This window comes from Dufourea novaeangliae, unplaced genomic scaffold, assembly GCF_001272555.1.
Source record: "Dufourea novaeangliae isolate 0120121106 unplaced genomic scaffold, ASM127255v1 scaffold50, whole genome shotgun sequence".
Lineage (NCBI taxonomy): Eukaryota > Metazoa > Arthropoda > Insecta > Hymenoptera > Halictidae > Dufourea > Dufourea novaeangliae.
Window position 1 is genome coordinate 437,390 of NW_015373927.1, and position 19,381 is coordinate 456,770.

The window sequence follows — 19,381 nt, forward strand, 5'->3', positions numbered from 1 at the left end:
ACACACACACATAAATATACACAATAAAAATAAAGCTTACTCGTACCTTTTCATTTGTTAAAGCTCCAATAATTGGCGGAATAATAAATCCGGGAAAACTACCAAAGGTATTCATAATTCCATATAAAGAACCAGCAAAGTTCGGTGCAAGATCTTGATGATTTACTAAACTGGTCTGACAGGCAGCTCCATTAAAAGTCAATGCCACTATTAACATAACGATTGCAGCTACTGCGTCACAGCCAACATACGTCATTACAATTAAAGCAATCGCTGGGCCCATGTGTGCTGTTAAAAAAATATCCTCATTAGCATAAAATAAATCTTTTTCATTCTTTAAATACATATTTATACTCAGATATAGTTTTTTTTATTACTTATTGTATTTTTGATTATAAAAATTTACGTACAGAAGAGCATAAATATTTTTCGAATCCATCCTAATGATAGGATATTTCTTCTTCGCACATAATCGCCAGCTGCAGCAAATAATACTCCAGCACCAAGTCTAGCTATGTAAGGTAATCCTGTAATTGATCCTCCCTAAACAAGGTATAGTAAATTTTAAAGTTTCATGCACTGAGGGATTTACAGCTGGTAAAATGTATGAATAAAGTATTACCGATTTCATGTTAAAACCAAGAACTTCCAAAGTGTATTTTGGTCCATTGGTAGCTATAAAATAAATTCCCCACATATTGGCAAAATGTGCCCATAGCAAAACCAAGAACGGTACAGATGTCAGAACAGACGTCAATGGCAGTTTGACCTATGATTTTGTAATGACATTCGAAAAATAATTGTTACAACGTAATGTATGTGATATAGTTTTTACTTTTAATGTTCAATGTGTTACTTACTTTCTCTTTAGAAACAGTTGTACCTATTTGTTCTTTGATGTAAGTCTTCTCTTTTTCTGTAATTCCTGGATGAATATCTGGTGTATCATAGATCAGATAAACCCACAAGGCATAGAAAATCAGTATAATTCCACTTGTAACATAATATGCGGCTTTCCAACCAAGAGCACTGATTATTTGACCGCATAAAGCAAATGTTACTACTGTTCCAAACGGACCACCTTAAAAAGATACTCTCTTCTTAGTACTTTTGTTACGTTCGATTCAACAATTATATTAAAGAAATATTTGAATACCTTGCATTGTCCATACAAACATGCCCTTCTCACTTGGAGGAACCCATCTAGCAATCATTGCGTGAAGGGCAGGATACACAGCTCCCTAAAAACATACATAGTTTTAATACAAAAAATCCGATCCCATTATTACAACAAATTCTAAAAAAGCAAAGTTTTATACCCAAATATAATAATGAAATTCGTAAGAAATATTGTATTAGTATCGTGGATAGAATATCACATTTTTTATGCATTTAAAGTCTTCAGAACGAGACTGACATAAGTCATAAATGTTCGAAAACTACTATACGTTTATATTTCACTTTTATAAAGAAGGGACACTTTCATGAAACACGCGTTACAAGTAATAATTTGTTAAAGTGAAATTAAATTGACATGCATCACTTTTATTCTCATTAACCATGAATGTTACATGAACTTCTAGTATGTAAAACCGTGTATTACACACGTTAATAAAATAAGCTTATATGTAATCCTTATTTTTAATTGAATACAAAGATAAAATAATTTATAGAAAAACAAAGAACTGTAATAATCGATTAGAGAACTTACTCCAAAGAAGCCCATCAGAAAACGGAGAACAAACACCACACCATAATGAAGACCAGAAGCCCAAGGCATCAAAAGGTTTAATATTGCAGGTATTAGTGTTGCAAATCTATATTAGCATACAGTTCAACAAATGGTTAAATTGAATGTAAATGTAAATTATATGTAAATGTATAGTATGTATCTATACATATAATAAATCTAAGGAAATAGCAAAATATTTATTATAATTATCAGGACCGACCATAGTATTGTCAAAGCCAGGTACAACACAAAGCTCAATTTTTACATACGTTGCTTATTTAAAAGAAATACAATTTGAAAGATGTTAAAGTATTTAATAATCGTTATATAAATAAACAAAATTCTGATTTCAGAGATTTTTTTCTTCACATGATTTATCTATACCAACATACATAAAGTAATAATCTGCTAATAATATTAAATTCTTATAAGAGTTTACTTGATCAAATCAGTGCAATAAATGATTTTGGAAATTCAATTTCAACTTCAAAAACTGACACCGAAATTTATAATAAGTATTTTCGTTTACCGCAAAATACGATGCAAGCGACCCTGATAATTGTGTGATTAAGAATTATTATCAATAGATGTTGCACTTACGCCACCACTTTTGAACCTCCATACTTTTCGGCTAGAAGACCCGCAGGAACACTTGCAGGAAGAACCCCATAAAAATAGCCAGACAGCAATAGACCTTGTATATGTTGGTTCCATTCGTATCTTTCCCCAAACTGACATGAATATACACATTTACAAGAACTGATAAAATATTAATAAGACGTGTGGCTAAAATTATTATGATAGATAATAATTTTGCAGGTCTCTTAAAGATACACTACCAAATTTGCCTAAATAAAATATCGAATTTATTTACTCAGATTGCACAGAGTGTAATCAAATTTTGTAATAAAGTCGAAACGAAAATTCTGTATAAAAATGGCAAATAGAAACATGTAGAACGCGACTTTTTTTAAGGTTTATAGTTTATAGTGATTGATTGTCATAATAATTAGGCGTGTATTGATACGCAAAAGATAGCAAGATGAATGAAAAATAAATATAGGATAGCACTGTTTGTTTTTTTTATGTGAACAGAAACATTGAGCAATAGAAAGACTTCCTAAGGGGAATTTCCTTGAAGACAAACCTGTGTAAAAATCCAGATAATTCTAAAATTTTTACTTATTTTTACACATTTTCAATGAAGAATTTACGAAATACAAAGAACGCATTGATTAGAGAGCCCAGAATTCTATCGTGACGGAATAAATAAACTTCTATCTCGTTAGAAAAGAATGAGAAGATTTTAATGGTTTTTATTTCGATTAACAAAATTTATTCTGAGCTGGGTTGTACTACATTGATCTTTACGGTGATTTTTAACTGGAATTTATTTCGTATGTACAAATCAATTCAGCTTGGATAGCCTCTATCTAGACTCTAGACAATTTCATATTCAAAACTTTCGATAATATTTTAAGAACTCGATAAGTGTATAATACTTCGGTGCGATTATTTATATTGCAATAAATTACGTTTATTCTAATTTACGTTTATGTACGGAAACAAAATAATAATTGATTATTGGTTGTAGGTGTATGAAACGCGCTAAAATGGAAGCTTTGTTACAACCGAGTCAAGCTTTCCTTAATTTTAATCTAATAAAATCTGTATTAGAAAAGGTAGCTTTCTACTTCATGATAGTTTCTGTAAATCTTATGACTACGGTAGTAGAAGATTAACACATAAATTATGCATTTTTGGAAACAAAAAGTCGTTTTAAAAGAACTTACATCTTTAATCTCAGTACTTTTGTGAGTAGAGTTAATTGGTACCACAGTACATGCTGGACCATTTCCTCCATCTTTACTAGTTGTGTTTACCATGGCAACTATAGTGATAGATAAATTCGTACGAATCATGTATGAAAACATACATGCTAGAAACATCATTGCTCCTAAAATTCCCCTTTTAGGTATTCTCTCTGTAAGGTACATATATAGATTTATGAATTTTTATTTTAGGATTCTATTATAGCATAAATTCATAAAAATTCAGACCGTGACTAACACTTTCGTTCGCATACTGTCGAAATAGCAATTAAATATAATAATTATTATGTAATTCACCTTGTCCTAGACCTAATAGTTAACGAGATATTTACAAAATAATCACTGTGTTGAGATTGCTGTATTGTGAGGGGTATCAGATCGAGCACGTATTCCAGATAAGTACGCATTAAAAATTATTTTGTAAATATCTCGTTGTTTGTAGCCAGAGTTTTAACCAACTTTTTAACTCAAGTGCGTATAATTCAATAACGTAATTTCTGAGCGCTTCAAGTAAGTACCTACAAGTCGAAACTTCAGACTGTTATATCTCATCATGGAAATATCTGACAAAAAAATGTTTTAGACAAAATTTACTTGTTTTTTTCCTGTAGAATCTAAATATGTAACGTTTTATAGGGGGTTCCATTTAAAATTATAAAGGTACCCCCGCCCCCACCCCCTAAGGGGAAGGGGGAGCCATTTCACGTTTATGTAGTTAGAAAGGCCCTTCAGATTCATGCAATTCAGATTCATTCAACCAAGAACTTTAAAATCGATGGCATAGTTATCGAGATATTGAGCTGTTAAGAGTTATGTAGGCCACCCTGTATATCATAAGCTATGATATTTTAATGTTAACTACTGCGCAGATATATAATTCCTCTTAAAAAGAACCATGTCGTAAAGGAAATAGAAAAAAATACAATATCTGTGTGTTTCAGTTATTTTGTGACGGTGAATCAGAAAATAAAAATAATGAGACAGCTGCTACTAGTGGCGCAGTAGTGCATACACAACTTCAATATAATTGAACTTAACAAGAATGTTTTGACATTAATCAAACCAATTTATGAAGATTTTACGTCGAAAGAACGAATCGCAATAAAATAACGGAAGATTCAACTCCCTTATTTTGTCACATTTTATAGTGGAGACGCATTTATGGAAATGCAACGTATCTGCGAAAATTCTAATATTTATAAAGAATTTAATCCGAGTTGGACCATATAAAAAATTATGAAAATAGGCCAGCCATGTTTTACGTATTCCACCTGTACTAGTGAATTTCATAAAAATCGGTAAATAAAACGTCGAAGCAGTTCCTTATAAGAATAGATCGAAGCGATCGAAAAGGACAATGTATAATTCCACTCAATCTCTATCAATAGATAGAAGCAGACACTTGTTTGCATCAGAAATTGCGACAGAAATTAATCAAAGTAAAACAGTCTGAGACTGACGTAACGATGACAAAGAACTATTTGCTGAAAGTAGGTCTATGAAGATGTGTGTACGGCAATGACGAAACCATTATTAAAACCATAATATCAAAGTAAAAGGCTTAAATAAGTAGAAGAACAATCAAATCAGACGATTTTCGAATCGAGCTAATGTTCACGTTTGGATACGAATGTGTGAATCGATGTACTGTGTGAATTTGTGAAGAAATTGTAATTATCTTCAGACGCAAATATCTCGAGATTACATGATCAAAATGGTGTAGATATTGAGGTCATAGAATTTGTTTGTTTTTTTTTTAGTCTATACGGATATAACAAAAAGTATACGATTCCGTTAAAAAAAATACCGATGACCTTGAAATCTTGTAAAAAAAAAAAATTGACCTTGAGAAAACAATCTTTCCACCGTTACATGTACCCTTTGAATAACAGTTCAACTTTGTCCTGAGAAATGTTTCCCTACATATTTAGGTGATCCCATTTAGCTGAGACATCCTGTATAATACGTTACTTGAACTGTTTAGTATCCTCTAAAATTCAATTATAAGCACGTAGAGTTAACCTGTTAACCGGGGAATTGACTTATGTTCAACTCGTTTTACAATGGGGACTTTTATCTTCGCAGTAAGAAGTTATATTATCATGCCTACTATAATAAAAGAAAATCGCTTTTTACTTGCTGATTATTTATTTTGACAAAATATTTTATGGCATTATTTAGAAAATACATACATAAATAAAATATTTCGAATGTACAAAGAATTTTAATAATTATTTCTTCAAGGAATGAGGCATACACAAAGCAACATTACAGTCGGGACACCAAAATCTTGATTTTTTTCTCAAACCTTGTGAATAACACAATTATAAAAAACGTTATAATGTCGTTTCAAACTAAACTGTGCAAATTCGAAGTGTTTCTGTATGGCCACGCTAGGTTTTAATGCGTAAGAACGACGTAAAACGTAATGCGCACCATTAAAAATTTCCATGACGAAAAAAGTCGTCATCCCCATTGGAATTGTCTTCTAGGTATGACGAAATATTTCAGATTCAGATACGAGTAATAAAATGCTTCGGAATTATCACCACTCTAACGAGTGACTCAAAAGAACCGTGACCAAACTCTTGAAAGATACAATTAAGCGAAATACGTACATTGTAGCTGTTACAATAAATAAGAACCTTTACATCGAAGGTCCTACATTATTTCTCTATTTCCAACACATATTCCACCCAGCTCTGATCGTGACGAATCCGCTAATTGTATGAGCTTCTCAGTATGAAAAATTCGTAAAATATTATAATTGGTAATGTCCAAAGACACTTGTTTATATAAATATATCGAATATCAGCTAATTAAAGTTACTCTAAAAAATCTAGTTTTTTATCACTTCCTGCAGACCGAAACTACAGCAAGAATAAATATTGTAGTAAGTTACTGATCAACTACGGTTCGTATATGGTGACCGTAATTGAAAGTAGTCGATTTTGTCTAAAACCTGTAACCAAAATTAGAACATTTGATCGAGAAGAAAAAAAACACTTTTCTGGAGTATGCAAAATGTGATTCATTTCTACAATTACAGAAGGAACTATTTGACTACACGTTAACGTCCCTTTTCATTCTTTACTAAACAATTATCACCAGTCGAAAATGAAAAAGCTAAAGAAATGTAATACATATGTTAAATGATATAAGCACTTAAATTTGGATATTTTTAAATTAGTTTAGATATTTTAAAAAACTGTTTTCATTTTCAAGGTATCCCGAGGACCTCGTTAAATATTGGGTTGTTCGGAAAGTAATTTCGTTTTTTTTTTGTGAAAATGAAAGACAATTTTCGTATAATGAACAAATATTTTATTAAATTATATATTGGCCATTCTGGTCCAATACCTTTTGCCATCTTTCTGGTAGTAGCATGATTCCACGCTCATAAAATTTTTGGTCTTTGCTGGCAAAAAACTGATCGGGGTGGTTTTTGACCTCCTCATTTGAAGTGAAGATTTTACCGTCTAAAAAATTTTGCAGTGACCGGAACAAATAATAATCCGAAGGTGCCAGATCTGGAGAATATGGTGGGTGTGGCATTGTATCCCATTCAAGCTGTAAAAGCTTTTGGCGAGTGACCAAACTTGTATGAGGTCTCGCATTATCTTGGTGGAACACTACACCTTTTCTGTTGATTAATTCTGGCCTTTTCTGTTGAAGTGCATCATTCAGTTTGTCCAGCTGATGACAGTAGACTTCCGAATTAATTGTTGTGTTATCCGGTAAAAGCTCAAAAAAAACGATTCCTTTAAAATCCCACCAAACAGACAGCATCACCTTGTTTTGGTGGATATTGGCTTTGGAAATGCTTTGAGCCGGTTCATCTTTTTTGCTCCATGATCTCTTGCGTTTGACATTGTTATATACAACCCATTTTTCGTCCCCAGTAATGATGCGCTTCAAAAATGGATCATTTTCGTGACGTTTGAGAAGCGAATCACAGACGTCAACGCGACGACACAAATTTCTCTCCGTGAGAACATGGGGAACCCATATATCGAGCTTCGAGGTTAAACCCAGGCCTTTCAAGTGGTCATAAACAGTTGAATTTGATAAATTTAACCTCTCGCCGATCTCACGTGTTGTTATTCGCCGGTTTGCATCAACTAATGCCTTTATCGTGTCTTTATCAGCTTCAACCGGCCTTCCAGAACGTGGTGCATCTTCGACATCAAAATTGCCGGATCGAAATTTTGCAAACCAGTTCTGGCACTGGCGTACTGTCAACACATCTTCTCCATACACATCGGTTAATTTCTTTCTGGCTTGAACAGCATTTTTACCTTTTCTATAGTAAAAAAGTAAAATATGACGAAAATGCTGCTTATTGCTCTCCATATTTAAAAGGGCACCAACCAAAAACTACTGCGTAGAATCAATTGGACTTTTTCACACACAAGCCTTGCTATATCAGCTCTCAAAACATATAATGATTATGCGGCTTAAGTGTGAAGTTGGGTGCAAAAAAATACAATTAAATCCTCTGTCGGGAAAAAACGAAACTACTTTCCGAACAACCAAGTTTGCTTCCGTTTTTCTTCTCACTGAAGAGCATTCTTTCGAGATAAGAAAGTATGTCCTACATTAATAATTACTGTATATAATAGCTTTGAAAAACAATACTGAATGGAATGTAGAAAATTCTCAAACTGCTTTACAATTGATAACGCATTGCAACAAATTGAAATGTTTCCCACATATCTTCATCTACAAAATCATGCAGGAATCATTTTCCTTCTCGTCCCGCTTTTCAAATTATTGCTGTTTAAAGTCGTCAGCGTCATATCATTTTACGCATATACATTCGCGTCCATCGCCGAAACATTACAGGTGATTTCATCTCCATATCGAATAAATATTACAGCATTCCAGGAATATACACAAGACACAGCAAAGTATTTCGTAATATTGTATTTACTAGTATGTTGTAGTAAGAAGACTACATCTCGCGTTCAATGTGACTTCCATTAGCAAGAATGCATTTCTGAAGATTTATTTCTGCCCTTGTATGACCCTGAAGACCATAGTATACTACATGTATGCGTCGCACAGTGGACCAGATCGAAGAATTAGCTGTTTACAACTGTTTTAACGTTATTTCAAGACTAAAGGCCACAATATACAGGTCGTTGAATTCGTTTTGACATCAGCTATAACATTATTACGTAAAACATATATAGTGACAATTAAAAAATCAAGGTGACCTTAATATTTCATTAAAAAAACATTCTTTTCATTTTTGTTGGAAACATTTTTTGTCAAAGCAGCGGAAATGCTTAAAAAATCGTGATGACATGTGAATAATGAATTATAATTGAAAACTAGTTGTTCAGGCTTTTCAAACAAATAGAGTAATCCATAATTCTTAAATCAACGAATTTTATTACATTTAACCAAACAAGGTGTGATTTTCTTTTTGAAAAAATTTAAAATATTCAAAGAAGAATAAGTGTTATATTTTAGCAAATTAGCGAATATAAGAAATTAACCATAAGGATTGTCAGCTTATAAAAAAAAGCATTGTCATTTTTGTTATTCGTTATTAATATTTATTTATTACTTGTCTATTAATAAACATAACATAAACACAATTTTGAAGAAGTTGTTTCGTTTTAAAGGGTGTACGAATACTTTTGTCCGGTACTGTACGTATGTATAAACACAAACTTTTCCGCCACCGACAGTCGAAGGACCCAACGGCCAACGTGATTTTCTGCCAGTATGCGAAACCAGGTCTACTAATGTAGTCTAATGCACCCTCTTTCAAGACCGCACGCATCCTAGAAATCCTACCATAAATTCTGGCAGGCCATCCGCTAGTAGACGTTTTTTTAAAATTGAAATGTTGGTCTGTGGAACTATCGTACAACTTGAAGTACGATAAATCGTATCGTGTATGGGCCGTTTAAGACAATTATATTAGTCTCATAATTTTAAATAACCATTTTAGGGTCTAGGCGTTAAAGGGTCAATGAATTGATGCGTGGCGTAGGTAACACTATGTAGTGCACATAATACTTTCAGCCTTGCTCGTTCTTTCCACAACAAAAGACTTTAAATTGAACTAAATTGAATTAAAAATAACAATGATACGAAGATATGTATGCATCTGACGAGTCATTGCCAAAGACTGTACATATACATATGGTACCTGTAGTTGAGCTTACACTCTTAATACAAATACGCAGCTTTCTTGGCTGCTTGTACCTATATTGGTGGAATTACTTCTATGCGGAAAATTATGACAACAATGTCAGCCATCCTTGAAACCCACGCTAAAATATTTATAGATTACAAGCATGTCAAGTAAAAACAGCCGAACGTCGATGGCTACCAGCGACACAAGATGCAAGAACTGCTACAAAACATTAAAATACTGCATAGGATAAATTGAACGAAAAACCAGAGGGTTTATTTATTATATGGCCCTGGAACAACTAATTAATCACGAGTAGGTTGTTATGCACTAACGAAATACGGAGTAAACTTTAAACGCGATTTTCTCGAAATAACGTTCTTTGAATCAATATCTGCAAGTAATATCTCCAAAATTAATTAAGATATTCATGATATTTAATTAGCTAATAAGATTCATATTTCTCCATTGCTGAACCAACATTAAATGAAAATATAAAATATTTTTTTCTTTGATCAATAACAATTTATTATTCTTGTTTTGATAATTCAAAGTTCTATCTATGTACTGTACAGGATACTAAAAGAGATACTCACTGAATTGAAACGAATGAGTATAGCTATGTAGTATCCCACATACATATGTATTTGCTAGTTAATTTCTTTATTGCAAAATTACACAGTGTGCTATACTCGTTTCAAGGCACTACCTAACATAACAATAAAGTCAATTATATTAAATACTGAAAATAATTAAGGCAGAGAATCAATCTCATTGTCAGTTAAATTCGGCCATTTCCTCTACGTGCATTAAAAGATGGTTATTTAAGCCAAGTTCATAAATGGACTTTATAAACTTAACTATTCACAAATATAACTTTATAGATACATGTAATTTTCTGCGAAAAAAAATACTATTTAACGATGACCACGTTCGGTGGAAAGATAGGAGCTAAAAATGTCTTTGAAGGATCATCTTCAAATTCAATATAATAATTATATAATAAATATAATATGAATGTAACACTTGTATTTAAACGGAAAACGGATACAGAGTCTATTATTTAATCTTACATCGTCTAATAAAATTCGTATAATGTTCCATACAATATTTAATGCCGATAGCAAAACGATCATTTTTCACGTGCAATAACCTGACAGTGGTGCAATTAAGTTTTGTTCATGTACTTTTGTTTTTAAAAGACTGCGTATTTTTATGCAAATATAAAATCTAATTAATTAATTGGCAGAAATTGGAACAAACAGAAATTTATTTACCTTATCAAACATTCCATCAAATTCCAAATAAAATTAAAATCTTGTTAAACTTTATTATACTTTTTACTATACTAAATTTTAAACAATTATGTACATGTACTATAAATACATAAAATCAGAAATGTAGTTATGATTAACGAGTACGATATACATTTTTGTGTATAATTCATAATTAGACTGCGGGTTTTATGCATTTATAGCGTTACACAATTGTTTAAAACTCACAATCAGTGTACTAATATGTATTGTAATTAAATAGAATCCCCAATAGAATAAATCAATTTCCAGTTGACTTGAGTTCTTTCCAAATTACACGATAAAAATCTACATTTGCATAAACATTTGTAGTCTATTCATAACACAGAAAATATACATGTAGATCTTTGTATTACCACATCTTACTGAACGATTAATTTTTTCCGTCACTACAGTTTGCAACATTTTTTATTAGACAATGACCCTCTTTTATTCTGGATTTTACTACTCGTCTACCATTCGACAGAGTTAGTTAACGGAACACATCGAGAATAAGCTCAATAGAACGCTAAAGGAAAACTAACCAAATGGATCCCAAGATTTCAAAGCGATGCCAAAGAATGTATCCGTGCCTCAACTGCTAATGCAATACAAACATTTTCTTACTTTCTATAATCAGTCTCCAGATGCTCATTCAAACTCAGATTTTTACAGATTAAGTTAGAGAGATTAGAATAAAAAATAAATATTTTTATTCTTTCAAGGTTTGAAATAGTTTCTGAATAAAATAAAAACAACTTCAAACTTTATTAACTTAGGCTATCGTATATACGCCACGAATTCGTGAAGTTTGTTTCAAGAAAATTAAATAAAATTATCCAAATATCAAATTTAGATTCGTTTCAGCTACCGGGCTGGAACTCTTTTTTTATCAATAAAATTTCATGAACTAAGTAGGTAAATGTGTCACAACGAAAATATTATATTGTACTATTCGTTAATACACGGGACATCTGTGTGACACCGTTTTACGGGTACATCTACCCTACCTTTCCCTTGTACTTATAAAAGTGTTAAGAGTATTTGCAGATTAGAAATCGTGTCCATTATACATATGTCATGATTTTCTCAACACGTATTCTGCAAGAGTATATTTTACATGCAAAACCAAAGCTACACATTTTTTGAAACGTATCAGAAGTAGAAGTTTCGAACTTTTACCACATGTTTATAACATACATACATGTGTACACATAAAAACCCGATAATAAAGCTCGTAGTTTCAATACTTTTTGTATAAAATATTAGTAAGGTAAGGAGGAAAAGAACTATCACACAGATAATGTATAAAATTTAAACTTGAGAAGTAATAATGATCTGCTTTTCGCTAAATTTAAATCTGAAAAACTGTAAAATTTCAGCTGTCTAGCTCAGTTTCAAGACTTTCGCATACATGTACCCTTAATGTTCGGAGTATAAAGAAGAGTTGTTTGACGGGTTACTAATCGATATTTACAAGTAGAGGGGACTGGAAAATTCGAGGTTTCTGTGAGGTTAAGGTGTTCGAGATTTTCACGATGTCACTGTATGTATATTGAAAACCGCAGACTATAAGGTAAACAGGACAAGGTTTAACTATAGTCTGTTTTTCGAAAGAAAAGCCCTCGGGGGTCGCCTTGCCTCGGCGCGTGGCCTGGTGGGGATCCATATACGTATTTCGTGCGACGTTGTCACGGTCTCAATGCCACTGTATGTCTCTTTCAATCCTCCGGCACTTCGACATGAGAGCCTCTCGCTCAGACGCTCGGTAAACCAACTTCCTTCTTTACCCTACGATTTCCACGTGTAGCGTTTAATAACCTACGTATTAATTTAATCCCCTTTTAATATGTTGCTCAATATTCGGGTACAATACATTCTTTGAAAAGAAATTAACTTTTTCTTATACATGTATTTTAACTCTTCATGTGTAAAAACATTCAGCGTCTCGTCAACATTCACCGCCATTTCCAGACAATGGATGATTGACGGGCGCGTGCCGAACGCAGTCCCCACTACTTGAGATTGTAGGTAGGTCCTTCTCGAGAGCTTTGTAATAAGTGCGATGGAGACAAACGACCGTAGACGAGGACGCACGTCGACGGTCGAACGTTATTGGCCAAGATGCGAAGAGTGAGAGAGACACAAGGGCCGAAGACGTGTCGCGATCGCGACAACACCGCGAAAAGTTGGGCCTACCTCCCAGCGCTCTTCTTTCGAAAAACAGACCATAGAATAGTAAGTGAAACTACCAGATCTTGCTAATAAAATTGTTACTCATCATTTTTATGCCCATATTCAATTTCATTTCCTATCAGACTTCTAAAGGTATAATCTTCAATTACTGATTAATCACAATTTCTCACATGTGTTTTCACGAAATAATATAATATAAATGTTACTATAAATATATATTTGTTTTCTCATGGGTTACTGAACATTGTTAAGAAAACACGATTACTTATCTCATATTTGAGCTGCGTATTTTAAAAGTGATGTAAGTCCAACTTCGAGAAAATACAAATAAAGAAACACGGAAAAATGGATATGTATGACTTTCAAAATAAACAGCTCATTTATCTCTAACATTTTAACATAAACATTCTTGACCTATGGTACATCAGTGAGTAATATTCTTCCTTTATAACATGAAATGTCTTGAGTAAAACTGATTTGTACTGTCTTTCCTAATTATAAACATGTGAGTGTACATTATACATAAAAAGTGGACCGCATATGGTTTTATGTATTATTTTCTCAAAAATGATTAGAATTAAACACCAAATTTTTCTTCTGTATCTTAAGCCCAAATGAGACATCTTATGTAACATAGGAGATATCGATTTTGTGTTTTCCACAAGGAGGAGGTGCGAGCATGTACGTACATTTTGTATGGGAAGCTGTATCAATTTTTGTAAATTTGGATAAACTCTTTTAAAGAAAATAGAATTTATGAAAAAAATTGTTACTATATTTCACATAATTGTACAAATACGACGAAGAATATACACACTTGCCATGATAAGTACTTTAACCCTTAACTACTATACATAGACATTGAAACTTGCACAACTACTATGGACGGTCTGACGGACCCCTAATGTTTATTGCATCATTGCGTACATGGGTCATTCCACATCAACCGGGACGATTTAAAGTGAAAATTTTCAATCACCTCTCCGATTTTGTTGAAGTTTTTTTACGTGTTCTGTATGGCGTAGAAACACGTGTGATTTCTTTCAGATTTTTAAAATTAATATTTCAGAAAATATAAACGATTAAAGATTGCACAAAATCTTTAAAATTGAAAATCCTTTTACATTCGAACATTAATATCTTCAGTTCTGTTTAGTTTACAGACTTCATTTTGAGCTCATTTGAAAGCTCTGAACCGCACTTTCATTTTCTATACACTAAGTTCAGTAACGATAAGGTATTACATTTGTTATAAACACATATACTGACATGAAATTTTCGAAACTTCTACATCTCGATAACGTTTTGAAATAAATATGACGTTATTCCTTGATTTATCCAGTACCAATATGGTAAGTTTCAGGATGGAGAAACAATGGAGTGTACTTTAAAATAAATAAGTAACCGTGCCATAGACGCAGCGCGCCGAAACTACTGCGCGTTTGGGCGTATGGCAATCAGAAGTGAGTGTACGAACGGTTTCTTAGATGGCATTTTTAAATTGTTTGATGTACTTTAAGGCACTATGTGTACGGTAAGAGTTTATATATTGAATGTTAATCGTTTATATTTTCTGAAATATTAATTTTAAAAATCTGAATAAAATCACACGTGTTTCTACACCATACAGAACAAGTAAAAGAAACTTCAACAAAATTGGAGAGTTGATCGAAAATTTTCACTTTAAATCGTCCCGGTTGACGTGGAATGACCCACATACAACTACCGAATAAAGATCAACTACATTTTTTCTTGCTTCATAAATTAATAATAAACAATTTCATGTACAACTAAACAACAGCAAAAGTATTGAAAAACGTATGCTTTGTGATCTTAGGTGATAGGGGCAGGAAAATGGGGACGATTGAAAATTAGGAACGGTCTCAGACGGCCTGAAACTTGTCAAAATCTTTATGTTTTGAATTATAAATTATTTGATAAATGTTCAAAATGCAATCTTTTACTTGTAAGCATATAGTAATTTGTTTAACGATGTTTTCACGAGCGTCGATTAAAATTGTTGGTGTCTTGTGTTTTCGCGTCTTACTGTATGTATAGTATGTCGAGGTTTACAGAATTCTGCGAATGCAAAACAACTGTATTCCTTGTATGATATAAAACATACCACTGTAACTTATAACATTAATACTAGTAGGTAATACTAAAGGGTTCAAACTGACTGTTACGTAAAATCTTATAAAAATGATTAAAACGTTCAAAACAAACGTTTTCTGAGATTTTCTCTAACTTTTGCCGGAATATGTAAACGCTGCAGTTTATAGGTTTGTACATTCTTAAAAAATTGTAATTTGTTCGATCTGATAGAAATAGCTAGGTATACGTTTATCGTCGGTAGTTCTGGTGCTAAATAATTTTTTTTCTCTGCCACTAACAGTTCTCGAGAAATGTTTTTTAACGCTCTATACAAGCCATTCTACATAATTATATATGTACAAAGAAATTAATACCTACAATTCATCATATGCTACGAAATTTAAGGATCTTAATCCATTCTGTCTCCATCAATCTCCGCACTTTTCATTGAACAAATTTCGAGCTTTGTAAGAACAATGCCGTTTCTTTTTTTCTATTAAGTTTAAAAATATTACTACATAATATAAATCTTACGAAGACAGATGGAATAACGTTAAAAACAATATCAATTTCTACATTATTTGCGATGAAAATGCAATCACACTCGGAAAAAAAATAACTATAGATATCAATTGTTTTTATCTATATGTTACTGAGCTGCTATCTAAATTACTAAAGAGACAGACAATTCGAATATTTCTGTGTAAAACTCACTGAAAACTGTTTCTACTATCGATCGATCCACGAATGATGCAAATTGAACGCCTTGAACCATCCTCTATTATTACGTTATTACCTGACTGTGGATTTTATGCATTTATCACACAGATGATTGTCTGAAACCTAATGCAGTTAAACTTTTAATAAATTATACTGAGGTTTTTATTTCTTATCGAAACTTACAGGAACCTTAAGGCAAACAAATTTCTATTTGTCTCCAACCTTAATAAGTTAGGCCAAAAAAATCTACAATTGCATAAACATCCACAGTCTAGTAATTTAAAAAAAAAAACACGATAAATCTTCAATGGTCTTAAAATTTCAAAATACTTACCATTGAACTTTCGTGACAGAGCCATCTTGTTTACTGTTGCACGCAATTAGCTGACACAATTTATATGAGCGTGAGACTGCGTTTCAATTTTTCAAACTTCAAATGAACAAGCAAATTCTGGATTGTAACTGACAATACTAGTCAATCTAAATCAGGTGCCAACAGTTCAGAGTGGTTAGAGGATACGATGCGGAACTTAATCAACTCTGCATATGTAATAGTTGTCGGATGTATTACGTCATACTTTCATGGTTGTGATAGCGATTCTAACACTCTTATTTCATTTTCTGTCTTGTAGTCAATGACGTTCCCGTGTCCAAGATCCAGGATATGATACACAGTTTACGGAGATGCTGAAAAAGACATGGACCCATCGCTATATTCCAATTCTATATTTAATCTTCGACGATATTAGAGTTACTCGGGCTTACGCAATATTACAGTTTAAGAAACGTATACACGTGTATATACATATATTACCGTTCAAAAGTTGAAGATCACTGATCATACCTACAACCTACAACTATTAAAAGCACATTACACAATATTACACTCTATGATTTCTTTTATCAGCTGTTACTATCGTTCTGTAATCGTACAGTGTAATTCGTTGCAAATAGACCACTGCATTATGTTTCATTGGATTAAAACAATAAAAGATATATTCGTATAAATTAAACCACCACTAGCACGTATTTACATGTAATGACAAAAAAAAATAGAATGACGTATCTATAGTCCTTATATTCGTAACAATTTCAATCATCATTATGTTGTGAAAAAAGTATACAATTTTATTTAGTATAATGCTAATGTCTTTCATAACACTGAAAGAAAATGTTATGCTGAACAGTCTGTTGTACTACATTTTGTTTGTAAACATATAATATGATTAGTACTTTTCTTATTCCCATTGATACGCAACGAAAGATACTATGTAGAATGTCATACTTTTGTGGAAAATTTATCTAACTGTTTACGTATTTTTTATTAAAACTTTAAGTTTGATTATTTATGTAATAAGTGATTTTAAACTTCTGAAAAATAATGTATGTGTGTAAGAGGTAAAAAATAATTTTCTGAATGCTAGACTACGATAACTGTCATGATTATCGCGAATTGAAGATAAACCGCAGTATGCAATAAATGCACCATCTTATCGTATCCTCTGTATTGATAATATCGATTCCGTACTCATGAATTCAGGAAACGATAGATACCTATACCCACAATGTTCCGCGGGAATGAACGTTATCGATTTTGTATAACCTGTAGTCAGATGTGAGCACGCTAATTATTTTACCATAAACACTGCGATGGAAATTGTTGTGAATTTCACGTTATAAGAATATAAATTGCATAGTATAAAGTATAAGTAATATACATTACAAATTAGTTTATTGTATTTATATTGTCTTAGCACAATTTATTATTTCAAATATTTATTTATATAATTAAGTAGAAACGACTATAATTTTGTTAACGTAAAATGAGTTATAAGCTCAATAAATTATAAATTAAGTACCTTCCATACAGATTTTATTTTCTGAAGTCAAGTCTGATTAAAGTATAACTCAAGACCGAATAAACGTTTGAATGTAGGTTGCAAACGTTTCGCATGCATTGGATACTAATTTATTTTTATAATTGCAACCTAACTAAATGAAATTTTTTAATTTAAACAAATACAAAGAAATCCTTCAAATTTGTATTTAAAATATTAAGTTGTCGCGATATAATTAAAACTTTTTGAATATTTTTTACAACCACTGAAAAAATACAGTATTAAACAAAGGTACTTAACATACAATTTTCACATACTATTATAATATCACATATGTTTTCATTTCCTCTGTCATTTAACAAAATTAAAATTTCGCGTAAGAACTGCAATTATCGTGCACATCCTAATGATTATAAGGATTCTACGTACATCTTATGAAAAATCCTTTTTTTGTCACAAGAAACATTACTAAGAATGAATAAAATAAAAGGATAACGCATGTATGAACATGATTTATTTATTTAGTGTAATTCGTAATCACACTAACCTCTTTCAAACGTACCTTTTTCTTCGATTATTACGTGCTAATTTGTCACGTTGATCACTATTCTGAAGGGTACGTTAGCAAAAACAAATTACATTTAACACTACGAGACATAACGTTAATTTTTAGTTCACAAATATCATTGTATCACAGAACATTACACAGTAAAACTTTACACACGAAACGACAATCGAACACACGCTATGTACGCTACGCACAAATAACACTGAATTTCAGTGTAGAATGCCGCCGACTTTTTCCGTCTCCGTCTCCAATCACCAAACCAACGAAACCAACTCGTGCTTTTTTCCCCTTCCACAGTCACCTGTTGAGTGTGTGATGTACTTAGCCATACGTGAACGTCAATATATGTATATGTACATAGCGTACCAACTGAGCAGCTGTTTATTTGCAAATTGACTTTTGCTATTACTTCTCTTACATCTATTCTTTTATACAATTTAATCAATGTTAGTTTAACATATAATTGAAATTAAATAAACTTAACATACAGACTACATATATATGGTGCTGCTTGTATCATTTTTGTATTGTATATTCATGAATAATAAGTTTTCACTATAAACAACGTTTATTATTTGTCTTGTATTAAAATGAATTACACGAAAAGTCTTTTAAGCGATATTATTGGTTGAATTAAAGCTTAAATGTTATTGATTGGTACACACATAATGTCAATCATAAATATACAATACAAACTTGCAAGTTGTAAAAACATCTGTTGATTAATTGTATTCAGTGATAAACATTAGTAAACAGAGGTAATTTTATAAATTCATTACAGATTATTTACCTTCACTTGCTGTTACTTATAATGCCCTTCAATATGTATAAGATTTAGTATGATAAACAGAAATAATAATTAATATGAAGTATCACCAAAGGACAAATTAATACCAGTTGTGGAATATACTGTATGGTGTACAACAACACTAAATAAATACATTAAGATTTACCAATT

General features: G+C 31.9%; 1 protein-coding gene across 1 annotated transcript in view; it reads right to left on the reverse strand.

Moving 5' to 3' along the window:
* LOC107195076 (sialin-like) overlaps positions 1–18,603 on the reverse strand; it is a 19,238-nt gene extending 635 nt beyond the window's left edge. The window contains 11 exon segments of the mRNA XM_015584846.1: positions 1–31; positions 33–288; positions 411–543; positions 623–769; positions 861–1,081; positions 1,157–1,241; positions 1,712–1,817; positions 2,333–2,463; positions 3,526–3,716; positions 16,352–16,704; positions 18,403–18,603. The exon segment at positions 1–31 is cut by the window's left edge and continues 635 nt beyond it. Coding sequence (XP_015440332.1) covers positions 1–31; positions 33–288; positions 411–543; positions 623–769; positions 861–1,081; positions 1,157–1,241; positions 1,712–1,817; positions 2,333–2,463; positions 3,526–3,716; positions 16,352–16,376 — 1,326 coding nt within the window. The 5' untranslated portion in view covers positions 16,377–16,704; positions 18,403–18,603.
* Positions 18,604–19,381: the final 778 nt, after the last annotated feature.